The sequence below is a fragment of the Typha latifolia genome, chromosome 8 (assembly GCF_019914945.1).
Source record: "Typha latifolia isolate L0001 chromosome 8, TyphaL0001v2, whole genome shotgun sequence".
NCBI classification, from domain to species: domain Eukaryota; kingdom Viridiplantae; phylum Streptophyta; class Magnoliopsida; order Poales; family Typhaceae; genus Typha; species Typha latifolia.
The window spans coordinates 8,921,603-8,935,339 of NC_133093.1; the positions used below are offsets into that span (position 1 = coordinate 8,921,603).

The following is a 13,737-nucleotide window of genomic DNA, read 5'->3' on the forward strand; positions in this document are numbered from 1 at the left end:
AATTCATTTCATATATAATAACTTCCTAATTAAAGGAGCGAAGTGAGATGTGTTGTGAGAAAAGATAATAGTTTAGGAGGTTTTTTGTTTTGATTTCTAAGAAGGAAGGGACTTTGGATGGTTCCATTTGTACTGGTGAGTAGATGTAAAAATGATGGTTTGCTAATCAAGTTGGGATTTTGAAAAGGTGTTTGATATTATCTCTAAAACCTTGAAAGGCCTTTTTTTAGGCTAAGCTTGGCTTTGGCTGTGTATCTTCTTTCCAGATGTTCAAGAGAGCACTTTCTTGGGATTAATAAGAGGCACATTCTTGAGGTACTTATGCTGGTGATATATTATTCTTTTGTGTTTATCTCTTAAAGATACTTCCCTTTCTTGTTTTATTATTATTATTATTATTATTATTATTATTATTTAAATACATTTTCCTCAAATAATAATGCCAAATATAATTATATATATGCCTTCAAAGTCCATCGGATCATAGAACGCTTATATTGTACTCTCGAACGACTGCTATTTGCCACAAACTAATAAAATAATCAGATAATTATATATAGATGGCAAACAGAAGACACATCGTCTACGGCTTTCCAAGTCCACGGAAACGGACCGACCATTATAACCTTAATATTCCAACCTCTGTGGCATTTCGCCGAACATTTGGAGCGCGGCGTAGCGATGGAGAACGGCAACGCAAGAGAAGGGGATCGAGTTGCCGTGGTGAAACGGATAATGGCAGCAAAAGCTTCGTCGGGGAAGAGCTACGGGGAGATAGCGGCGGAGACGGGGTTGACCAACGTCTACGTGGCCCAGCTCCTGCGCCGCCAGGCCCAGCTCAAGCCGGACACAGCCGTCGCACTTCGGCAGGCAATTCCAGATCTATCAGATGAACTCATCGATCTCATGATGTCGCCTCCCTTTCGGTCTTACCATCCCAATATTATCCAGGAACCCGCTATTTATAGGTATAAATCTAATCCAGGTTCTGTTGTTTAACTGTTCTTCGTTTAAGGAAGCTATTGGGTAATTGCAGTCTGTCATCGAGGATAAAAGAATGATGGATTTTCTTGCTTTTCTTTCTATTGATTAGTCGGCGAAGTTTAGCTTGGAATTGGATCCAATTTGCTGTGAGCTTGTTTGTTCTTCTGTTATTTATTGGAAACTGTGGGGTCTTTTTTCTTCTTTTTGTTCTTTGATGAGGTTCCAGTTTGAGAATTGGCTAAACGGTTGAGATCAATTTTATTGCTTAAAGATTTTGGTGGAATATTTTGTCCAGTGAGCAGTAAAGTTTACGATTTTGGGAAGAGAAAATTGGCTTACTGATACTAAAGTATCTTTTCTCTGTAGCCTCATCAATCTTTTCTTCAGTTTGTTAGGATTTGCTATTACTTAGATTTAAGCTGATGTGCAATGATTTCTTGAATGCATTTTTCTCCATGATGAAATAGGATATGTTTCAATTGAATCTCACACTATAAGTATTATCATTCAATTGGGCAATGCTCCCTTAGTGCTTACATTATTTTTCTTTAAAGGTATGGCTCACTGGATCATGGTTGCAACTGACACTTCTTCCTTAATCTGGACAGTTGGTGGTTACTGTGCTGCCTGTGTATTTTGTCTCATACTTTTCTTGTTTTGACTTTTCATGTCAACTATCATCTTACCTGTGTAGCTATCTGGTTTACCAATTGATATTTACATCTTCTTTTTCTTTTTTCTGTCCTTTGTTTTATTTTTTGATTGCTATTATTTTATGTGCTACGTTGTTAGATACCATTAACTGTGATATACTGATATCCACTCCTTTTCTTTTGTAACTTTCAAATGATTGATCATATACCTAATTTTCTTTTTTCCTAAATTTGATGGAACTATTTTCCTGGTTTTTCTTTTTTCCAGTGAATACTTTTTCTGATAATGTATTTCATTTTGCTTGATACTTTTATGCATGTAATGAGTTGTAAGACTGTGAAATATAATTTTTCCCCTTTAAATATGCAATATTCAGGTTAAATGAAGCTGTTATGCACTTTGGAGAAAGCATCAAAGAGATCATCAATGAGGATTTTGGCGATGGCATGTAAGCTTGCTTTTACTCACTTATGCAATAGTTCTTTTGCTAACTGGATACAAACTATGTAGTTTTTTTTACGGCATTATGAAACCTTCATGCATGTACAAGTGGTTGGTAATTGATTCCGCATGCAAATTAACCTTGATTTTTTTTAATCATTTTGGTAAACTTATTCTGAACTTAATTTTATATCTTCTTGAAATTTCATATTCTTCAAATGTTGCAAATTCTGTTAATTTCTTTGAAATTTTTTTGTTTTGGCCTTTTTTTGGGAACATCTGGTAAGATTCTTCTATAGAGGCAATTCTTTCAGAATTGGAATGATCAAATATATATTATCATCTTAGTCTATGTTATATCATAGATTTGCATAAGAAGTCCTATTGGTATTGGAGAACGACATTCTTATATTATGAGGCGAAATATGGCTTTTCCTCTAGTTTGGGGATGGCCTATCCTTGCATTATAGTGCTATCAAAAGAACAACATATATATAAGCTAGCACAGTGCATTGCATTGGGTCCAACTGAGTCAAACTTTTCAAGCTAGCACGATCTGGCACGCGCATCCCCCTGGCCTCAACCACATCTATTGCAGCTTGAAAGCATAGCAATTCTTAAGGCTGTGTTTGATTTGAGGCTTAGTCTCAAATTTAATTAATTGGCCCTATTTTTTAGTCTTAGTTTACGTATTTTGAACTAGGCTAAGAAAATATGGTGTTTAATTGTTAACTAGACTAAAGGGTAAATTATTACTTTTGATGTGATGTGAAAAAGTAAAAAATGTATTGATTTTGGAGAAAAATAAATGGTATATTAAATTAATAGACTAAAATATCATTTGATTTTAATGATAAAAGTAATAGATTTAAATCATGTCAACAGTAAAACTAGAATCAATTTGAATTTATATTTTATTTATTGGGTGTGAACTTAGTTAGGGATAAAAAAGATAAAATATATTTAGTTAACTGAACTTGGCTAAGGTTCCTGACCAAGTTCAAGAACCTCTTTTGAACTCAAAGCAAACGAGGCCTAAAACTCTACCAACCCATCCCTCCAAGGTAGATAACAGTCCACCACCACATGACCAACCAACACATGAGCTGGTAGTTTGCTGAAAGATCTAATAAAGTGTACACTGTACTGTATGAAATCAGAATTGGTAATTGACAGGTGCACAAGCCAGAGCTTACATTAACCAAAGTGATTTAATTTAGATGTTCTCAACTATTGGTCTTAGTAAAACATTGTATTGTTAGTTCAAATTTCTGGTTTTGAGGTAATTTAAAATTTCAAATGTTTTTGGTCACATGTAACCTTGCTATTTTTTTAATTAGGAAATAGAAATATGGTAATATCTTCCATACTGGAATAGTCAAACTGATTGTACCAACTAAAGTGCTACATTCCCTGAGATGGTTAATTTTGGGTAATACCTCAGTAGCCTATTGGATGTTTTTAATCCAGTTCTTATGGTCTTAGTTTCTCTATCATTTTTCTGATCTAGTATATACTTAATCACTTGTCTAAAATTGTGGATTCAAAATTGCCTCATCATAAAGGATTGGCATCCAAAATAGTGTTTGTGTACTTGTTAGTTGTTGGAAAGAATAGGGGAAAATGTGTTGGTGTCATAGCTTTATTCCATCATTTGAGTTTTTTGGCCCAATATTTTTGAGCTTTTATAATGATTCTTATCACTGATGTGTTGAAGAGTTTCGATGTTATTATGGAAGAGTATCCTATATTGTAAAAGTTCAAAACAGTAATCTGACTTTTTTTTCAACAGTTTCCAACAAAAAGAGTGACTTAATTGAATAACCACATTAGAAGCCTTGTCACAGAGCCATGTTCAAATTATCTATAAGGTTATGTGTTATTATATGCACTTTTAATGAATATCTCCCTTCTTTTTCATTCCAAGTATGTCAGCCATAGACTTCTACTGTTCAGTTGACAAGGTTCAAGGTGTTGATGGAAATAACCGTGTGGTTATTACGTTTGACGGGAAGTATCTGCCTTACAGTGAACAGGTTAGTCTCTTTTTTTCCTAAAGAAAAATGATGTTGGTATCTAATCTACTGCTCCTTATGAAAATTTGGATGCCGTATGAATCGGATTGGTTTATCCGTATTTACATGATCAATGCATTGGAGATCTTTGGACCTCTCAATATTTGCTAGATATTTATTGATCACAAAACAAGTGCGGATTTCTTTATCACCTAGCCTATTATATTTCTCTCTAAAAGTTACACTTGCTCCTATTTTGAGTCCAACATGAATTTTAGATAGTAGAAACACTTCCAATCGGGTAGTTCCCTCAAGTTGAATCTCCAAGTCTTATATTCTCATTAGTGGAATCATGTCTCCAATCCTACTGAACCGATTCTTTCTTTATGTATGCATATGTGTACAATGTAGTTTGAGAGTCAGTGCTGATTGTCATATTTGAGGTTAGCATCTTTGGAGTTGGCAGATGAGACAATATGTGGAATGTTTCTAGGCAATTTCTTTTTGGTAGTCTCAGAAATAACAGTATTAAACATTGAAGTTTACACAAATCATCTTGTCTATTGGCAGCCAACCCATGTTTTTACTAGGCAAGTGACATTTTCATTTTTGACCCATGGAGGCAGCTTATTTAATATGGGAAGCAACTTCCACTCATCTAAATGCTGTAATTTTATGATTGTTCTACTTGTCATTTCTCTCTAGCAACTTGGAAATGTTTCTCAAAAAGTTGTGCTACTTCATTTATGTAGGAAATAGATACCACTCTTATTGGAGCCTGTAATTATGTTGTAGGTGCCCATTTGTGTTGACATCTCTTCTGAACTCTGCCTTTGGACTACAGTGTTTGTCCTTACTGTTCATTTGTACTGTTTCCTGATTTTTCAGAGCTGCCAGGGAGCCTGCTCTGAACACTAGACAACCTATCGAATGTTTTATCCATTCCCCTTTGGCTGCATCGGCTTATGCCACTCATGATACAGTTGATTCCGACCAACCAAAACAAAATGATATGGTTGATATTCATAATGATTAGCAGCCCTTATAGGCTTTGCATAATCATCTGGGCTTATAGGCTCATTGCTAGAGCCCTGGTTCCCTTGTTTATTGCAGAGCATTTGAATCAAATTTTCTAAGGTTTGATATCAAAATGAAGATGGTTTTAATACTGACTGAACTTTTAGCTGTGCACCTTTCTCAACATTTTGTTGTACTGTAGATTTATCTTCCTTAATATTCATTTTTTTGTTTTCTTTTTTATCCTTTGCAGAGGTCACAGCATATGGTTTCGAAGCTGCGGCATCAAGCCCCTTCAACCAGCGAGCAGTGAATGATATCTGAATGCACGTCTTATATTGTATGGCCTTTTATATTGACATAATCTTGCATTGCATGATAACCAATGCTGTGAAACAGATAAAAACTTTTTATCTACTTGTTGGAGGAATGTGCAAGATCATACGATTTGGATTATAGCTATTAGAACACAGCTAATGAATGCCTAGTGTTGCCAGTGGTGTGATCATAAGTCCTTGTCAGTGAACTTAAACTTCTGGAACTTGTTAAGCCAGTTTGTGAGTTCACTGTTACAGTATTATAGCTATGTATGATGCTCAACAATTCCTGCTGTTTATTTGTTTTATTATGGTAGAGCAAGGAAAATATTAGTGATGACTTGTGCCTGCCTCCAGAGCTGCCTACCACTTTCTCAGATTAAATACCCTTTCTATTCCATATTTCATCTCACAAGTATGACTCTATTCTTGGAAAGTCACAAACCGTTGGTTAGTGAAGCTCTGGAACTCTTAATAGTCTCAAAGATATTGTTAAGCTCAATCATCATAGTAGACCTAAATGGACATTTTAGTGACTGCCTTGTTGTGGTCAAGGTAGTCAACGGGACTGGTAACATCATTGACTGGCCGTTGGCCCAAGCACGATTATTTTAGGAATTAACGGAAATTTTAAAATATTTTTATTTTATTTTTAAAATAAAATTTTTATTTGAAAAATAATTATTCTTATATTTACTTGTATTCTAGAATAAGAGTGTAATATTTATCTTTGATTGCCTTTGGTGCGATATCAGCTAAAGAAAAGATGAGAAATATATATATATATATATATATTTATGAATTTATTTTTTGATTTGATGTAAAATAAGTTAATGTGATGGAAATTAAGGGTAATTTAGAGTGTCTTATATAAGATGTAATTTTAAGAAATAATATTTATATTCTAATATTAGAGTGCCATTTATTTATAGAGCTAACAATGTAGCTGCACACAATCTCCATGTTTGCTTTCAGTTTAGCAACATTCGCTGAACTCGTTTTAAGACCTCTAAAGTCTAAACTAGTTCAGTAATTAAATATATTTTAATTTTTTTATATCTAATTAAATTTATTTTTTTAAAAAAATTAAGAATAAAAAATAAGACTAATTAATTCAGTTCGGGACTTAGTCTTAACCCAAACAAGCCAATAGTCTAGCTATTCCAGATTATGATTATACTTATTACTAGTGGACCGATCCGCCTACCATCTTGTACTATAATTATCTAATCTACCTAAGAGTTTCTCTTACCAATATATATATATATATATATTTCGACTTTGTCTTATGGAATGTTGATGGGAAGACCCCTCAGAGGTCCGACGTAGGTTGGCAGGGGCGAGGCGAGTAAATTGGTGCGATAATTCGAGCTCCAGTTTAGTAATCATATAGGACAAAGTGGAGGGGGCCAACTTGTTATGGAATCAAAAGTAAACGCTGCTACTTGTCTTTGGACAGTGTTTGGTGGGCCCGACCTCACAAGGTACGACTACTATTGCTTGTTTGGATTTAACGAAAGCCAAATGCTTTAATGCGGCTATAAAATTTATAATCTTAATCTAACGATTATAATAGCCAATTTTTACACTTATTTCTTAATATCGGCTCTCAAATTATATTACGTAAAAAAAAGAATATATTAGTAAGATGATTTGATTATGTCTGCTGAACTTTTAAATTACACGTTCTTTTCTTTCGTTAAGGAGAAATCCTAAATTTACTAAGTGGGTCTCTCTATTTAAATACTAATTTTAGTTAAACTCTAGCAAACTCAACTGTATTTAATATTAGATTTTCTACCTTTGCATCCATACCCTTCTAAAATATCTTATTTTCGTGAATACCGCTCTTATATATGTTCTTCATGTATATTTAATTATAGTTTTTACATGGATATTCTTCATCCATAATTAATTATTAAAATTTTATCAAGTTAATTGTAAAAGGATAAAAATATATTCTATTAGTATTTGCATATATTACTTTTAGTCTAAGTATTTATATCTTTTTGCCTGCTAATTTACTGAGATTTGAACTTTCAGCAGTCAAAAGAAAGGTATCAACGTAAAAGGATATGTGTTTTAAAAGGTATACAAATAAATAGAAGTTTTAGAAAAATATTCACGCAAATAATTTGTTTGAAGAGGTATCTATAGATGCGAACAAACCCTTAGATTAACGAATTTTAGTCATAAAATTATTAAGTATTGAGTTCTTTAATTATCAATCAGTAAGTATATTGTTCATCTCCGGTGTTATAAGACTAATGAGTTCTTTAATTACCAACGGTGGTTTCTATCTCTAATATTCTAGCCAAAGATTTGAGGACCACTGGGTTTTAGATGATAATATCTATGGAAATTGTAACTATTAAAGGATAGCAATGGAATGAGAATTAGATCTTAATATCTCCTATCTTTTATTACTTGCATCTCGACTTGGAGAATAGTGATTTCAAGATCGTCCTTCCTTGACGCATTAAAATTGTGTTAAGGATCGGACCGATATAAGAATGGATTGGTTATTTAGATTAAAGGAAGATTTTAATAGTAGTGAAATGAAAGATGAAGAGAAAGAAGGGGTCAAGGAAGGTCTAATCAATGGATGCTAGGGGACAATGTGAAGTTTAAAAGAAAGGAGGGAGATAAAGAGAGATAGAAGAAGAAAATATGATTTCATAATATAACTCAACTATGGTGCACTACTATTTGGACTCAAACAATAAAAATAAAACCTTAAAAATAAAGTGTTCTTGCCGCGTTGCGTTCGAACACGTCCAAGGCCTTCGAACACAGATTTTTCTTATTATAAATGTGTGCAGGCGTTCGAATGGACACGTTCGAATAAGCTCAAGGCTGTTCGAACGCACAATTCCTATTCTCTGTATTCTGTGAAAGTATTCGCACTGTGTATTCAAATGTGGTTATTTTATTTGATACAATCTCATCCAACTCGAGTTGTATCAAATTGAAACAATACAATATACGGATTGTATTATAAAACCATAATGGTAGGATAATTAAAGCACATTAATTAAGACACAACAAAGTACAATAATATTAAATGGCCCTTCCAAATTACAAACTCCATTTCATCCATCAGTTCATCAAACAGTTACATTTTATTTTTTTTTAAGCATCAATTTTGATTGCCGATTGAATTGATCACAGAGAGCACCGTAAACATCCGCCGGCAAATCGCAAAAAGTCTTCATCAGTCGTTCAGGCCGATCACCGGCACGAGAAGTTTCCTGCCCTTGCCGATCTTCTTTGGCTTATTTGCTGCGAAAACAAGAGAATTAATATGATATATATATATATATATATATATATATATAAATTCTATCCATCTAATTAATATATAATAAAGGATTATAACAACGAAGTTTATAGGGAGAGAGTGAGAGAGAGAGAAAGAGTATTACTGCAGTTGACTCGGCAGACGAGGGAATCGCAGACTAACATTGAGGAGCAGTTTCCACTGCATTTCATCATGCAGCTCGCATGAAGCGACGGAGCCATGAGAAGCAGTAAGCAAAACACAAGCATCACATCACTCCTTTTGCTTGCCATGATCTCTCTCTCTCTCTCTCTCTCTCTCTCGCTCTCTCTCTCGCTCTCTCTTTCTCTCCTTATCTTTTCTTACTTTGCTTGTGTTCGGGGGCAAAAGTGAAGGAAGGAGACGTGCTACTTATAAGGGTGGGAAACCAGAAATTTACACTTATTTAGTTGTAGTTAGTTTGGCTTTGTAGGGTTTCTTAGTTGAGGTTTGTTGGGCGTTTTTTTTTTTGTTGTTGTTGTTGTTGGAGGAAAGATATCTTTATATAGATTAACATCAAAGGATAGATATGCATGGTAGTTTCTTATTTTTAGGTTAAATTTGTTCTTTCCTTGAGTACATCTTTACTATATATAGAAATCATTAGGTTTCTTCTTCTTCTTCTTCGTCTTCGACCCTCTCTCCTCTCCTCTTCTCTAGCTACTTTGGTTGGAAGGAGAGAGAGAGAGAGGCTTCTCTGCCTCCCTAGTGAGGTTGCTTCTTATTTTTTTTCAATTATCTTATTTCCTCACCCTATTTTTCTCCCCCATCATTTTTTCATCTTCTTTTCTCTTGCCCTAACTTCTTCCTTCTCCTTCCTCTCCTCTTGACCCTGTCCTTGACCGTCTACTCGACTCACGATTGTGGGTCTCGACGTTGCACGATCCAAATCGGGTCAACTAAAATATGTTCTAAACTAAGGAGTAATTAAGATGCATATAAACAAGTTAATTTATTTTCGCACCAAGAGATATAAGAGGTGGGAGGGACAATACAAATTTGTAAGATGGGTATGCTCAAATTGGTTGTTTACAATACAGATGAAAATATCAAGTGCTTATAATATAATTTATCCAGCAAATCTTCAACAATTTATACACGCAAAATTGTTGTTGAAATACTTAAAATTAAAACATGAGAAGAAGAAGAATAATAATAATTAAGCAAGTGGAAGCAAGATTACAGTCGGTTCATAAAAAAAAACATCTAAAATAAAACTATATAACAAAGAAATGAAATAGGGTTAAATATATATTACCACCATGTACTTTATGCTCAAACTATTTTATTTTCTCTATATTTTAAAAAGTCTTAAAACAGTCATTATACTTATAATTAATGTGAGATCGCTAGTTTTCTATTAAACTTAACTAAATGGTGCCAAAATAATTTTTTTAAATAATATTATTAAATGACAAAAAAAACTATGGTATTAAGTTAAGTTTAATAGAAAAATTAATAATCTTACTTTAGTTATAATTACGATCTTAGATTTGACATTTTTAAAGTATTAATAATGTGATTTTTTTATCGTTCATAAGCTCGAAGATTATGGTTTAAACAAAAGCCCAACCCGCCCTAGATACGGAGACACTTAGGCCCTACCAAACTTTTAGCCGCCTAGTCTATACTTCAAGCCATATGTGTTACCGAATAATTACTAGAAGAAATGCCACGTCTGCGTACGTCGTCGATGTCTTAATTGGATTCGACTCAGACCCGACCAGTGAGAGAACTGGATCCGCTCCCTTCTAGGTCTGTTTGAATGTCTCCTCCTCAATCCGCTTACGGAAGAGAGTGTCGTTGGTGAGGAACTCACGAGCTAGGTAACCAGCCAAGAGCCCAAGAGCTTATTATTACCGATCCAAACTGGGTGACCCGAACTTGCATCATCCGAACTCGATTTGGATGATGAGGACTAAAATGTAAAAAACAAAAAAGAGCAAGGGGTAAATTGTAAAAGGGTAAGCATGTGGGAGATGACCGGAATCCGACTTCCCTCACCGTGGGAGAAATTTGAGAGAGAGAGAGAGAGAGAGTTTTTAGGGATTTGAGAGGAAGGAAATTATGGATTTCTAGAGAAGGAAGATTTGGGTTTTACAATTAATGAGAGGATCAGCTAATAATATACATTTCTCCATTTTTGAGACAAAAAAGAAAGCACCTAGACTAATCATTTCATTAGCTATATATTTAGCATTCAATTACAAAGTGATTCATGAGAAGAGAAACAGAAGATAATACAACGATTTTAAACACTAGCTCTACACTTAGATAAAAGTAGACAGAATAATAGTAAAGCATAGTATTAAACAAATAATAATAATTATAAGTACTCATACATAAATAGGAGAATAGGAGGATTCGGCGATGACCTTAAAATAAACATCTCACTAGACTATTATTAGCAGCGCCACGTAAATAACATAGCAAGATGCTTGATGGGCCAAAGGCTCTTCAACAAAGGCAATACCATATAAATAACAAGACACACACACACACACACGCAAGAGAGTCGTAGTCTTGTGGCTCCATCAAAACCACTTGAAAACCCGACACACATAAACATATGACACAAAGCAATGATATCTCATAAAAGACAAATACAAAAAGGGAACGTCTGAGATGATCACGACAATGACAACCATAGCAATGACCACCTCGACGGTGGCTAGGAAGTGGTAGCCATGACCATGACATTAGCGACTGGGATCCCAACGGCAATGGACATTGTTGAGGTGTTGGATATTGGAGTCGAGGTAGCTGATGCAAAGAGTTTGAGAACAGAAGAGATGGGTCGAATTGAATCCATAGGCGAAGTAGCATTGGCGAATGAGAAGACTAAAGGTAGATGCGGTGAAAAAGCGATGGCAAAGGATTGGTTTGACGGAAAGGCAGGCAACATCCGTGAGAGATTAATAAATGATAATTGTACATCAATAACAAGAGCAAGAAAAAGAAAGTAATAAATGGATACAATAAAAGATGAGAAATGAAATGTTAATAAACAAGATTTTGCTTTGGAACAATAAAATTTTGATTAGATCAAACAGGTCACGACACAGTCCAGTGGTTAAATCCTTCTACTCGAACATAAATTATATGCACAATTCTCCTTGAACGAAGATACTCCATTGGCCTGGCTTTTCCAAATGCCCACCACTAACCTGCCCCCTTTCCGGATCTTAATTTGTCGCATCATTTGGGTAGTTGATATTTAGTAAAAAAAAAGAATGTTATAGAACACTATATACAAAAGGTTTTAATTAGAATGATTAATCTGATTATCCAATCTATATATTGAGAATAACTAGCTTATTAAGTAACTATAACTAATCTATGAGCTTGTGATCTATTAAAAATAAAAAGTTTGATCAATACTATTTAATTAGTGTAGTTAGCAAAACTCAGCATAATATGTTATGATATCTAGGGTGATCACTTGATCTGCTCCAAATGAAATGGTAAGGCCAACTTAGAGGTTAGAGCCCAATTAATATCCACTGACTTTGATAGCCACACAAAGGCCTGCTTTAATATCTTTAAAAACGTGAATAATATATGGTTCTTGCAATCGAGAATAAGATTCTAAACATAAATTAACAAACACTTACATAATCTTATGGTTGATATTGTTGAACATATTTTGGAATATTTTATGCGTGGAGGAGGAGAAGTGTTATCACTCACGTCCATTTTGTTGCTTAAAAAATAAACTTCTACTTGCTTTGTGGCATCCAAACAAAAGCAAGAATCAGCTTCCATTTCAACCAAAAAAAAAAAGAAAAATATCACCAATAAGAGACGAATGGTGTCTTTATCCGATAAGAAGTTGACTCTTTATCCTCTGGTACTTATTCCCCACTACTAAAGAATAAGCCCAATGTTCACCAATTTGTTGGAGAATCTATCCAAAATGCTACTGTAAGCATTCCTCCTTTATTTCAAATGACCAAATTGGACAATTGAAAGACAAAAAATAGGTGTTTTTTCCTTCTTGTTTTGCATGCCTACCTCTTTTAAAATATCTTACTTGTATGTATATCTTTTGATATTTGCATGTATATCTCTTAAAAGAGTTAATATACACATCTTAAATATAAATTAGTTACATCCATAACTTTGTTTACATTATATTCTTTCATTTTAAAACATAATAATTATCTTAAATAAATTTATGCAAAAGTATACGTTGGATTGTGAATAAGCATGTTTAGTATAATGGAAATCTTATCTAGTACATGTGCCCTCTAACTATAATAAAATTTTGTCATAACTTAATTATCACGTAATTTATTTTATACAAGATTTAATTAAATTATATATAAGTAAGTATTTAGTTGTAGAATATATTTAAGAAAGACATAATTCATGAATAATTACTTTTTATACAAGAACCAAACCCCAACTTTTAGTCAAATCTTCATTATATTGAATGTAAAATGATATAAATATTCTTGTTCTTATTTACATATATTGAGTATTATAATCTGAACTTATAATTATTGACAATTAACTTGAAAGGTAACCACGCTAAGTATAAAATTTAGAAGTATATATGAAAAAAAAAGAAACTTTGGCACGTACAAAAGCCATTAGAATATAATGTAGTGAGAAGCTACACTTCTACAAAGGTCATTAATGTAATCTCAATCCTTAAGCAGATAAGGACACTGTCAAGGTATAGTGAATAAAAGAAAGGAAGTGATAGAAGAAAAAAAAAACAAGTAGGGCAATTGGAAGTAGCTCACCTTCTTATCCTACAATCATGACAAGCTCATTCTAGTTGTATATATAACTCCTCGTAAACCTACTGACCACCATAAAATATAGCATCAAAACAAAGGATATGTCTCACAACCAAATGTACAGATCTCCCACAATATTTTCTCGCATAATGGAGGCAGCACCGCCGCAAGTAATACGTGTCGACCGGAAGCCAACGATGGAGAAGAAGCTGGAGACGATCGTAGAGGAATCCAACGACCCT

At 33.8% G+C, this 13,737-nt stretch overlaps 1 protein-coding gene and 1 long non-coding RNA gene across 2 annotated transcripts; one reads left to right on the forward strand and one right to left on the reverse strand.

Annotated features, from left to right (window-relative positions):
• The first annotated feature begins 575 nt into the window (after positions 1–575).
• LOC140794340 (cyanate hydratase) lies at positions 576–5,765 on the forward strand. Its single transcript, XM_073146351.1, has 4 exons — positions 576–968; positions 2,015–2,086; positions 4,007–4,115; positions 5,365–5,765. The coding sequence occupies exons 1-4, from the start codon at positions 682–684 to the stop codon at positions 5,422–5,424; spliced, it is 528 nt and encodes a 175-aa protein (XP_073002452.1). The 5' UTR covers positions 576–681; the 3' UTR covers positions 5,425–5,765.
• A 2,697-nt stretch (positions 5,766–8,462) lies between these two features.
• On the reverse strand, positions 8,463–9,107 carry LOC140794152 (uncharacterized). Its single transcript, XR_012110070.1, has 2 exons — positions 8,854–9,107; positions 8,463–8,710 (listed from the first exon to the last, which is right to left on the reverse strand). It is a non-coding gene; the product is annotated as an uncharacterized lncRNA (long non-coding RNA).
• Positions 9,108–13,737: the final 4,630 nt, after the last annotated feature.

What these genes read in the sequence shown, in the direction of transcription:
- LOC140794340 (XM_073146351.1), top strand. Translation starts at nt 682, where the DNA reads ATGGAGAACGGCAACGCAAGAGAAGGGGATCGAGTTGCCGTGGTGAAA. An exon ending in GAGGATTTTGGCGATGGCAT is followed by an intron (nt 2,087 to 4,006) that starts GTAAGCTTGCTT and finishes TTTCATTCCAAG; the next exon opens with TATGTCAGCCATAGACTTCT. An exon ending in ATCTGCCTTACAGTGAACAG is followed by an intron (nt 4,116 to 5,364) that starts GTTAGTCTCTTT and finishes TATCCTTTGCAG; the next exon opens with AGGTCACAGCATATGGTTTC.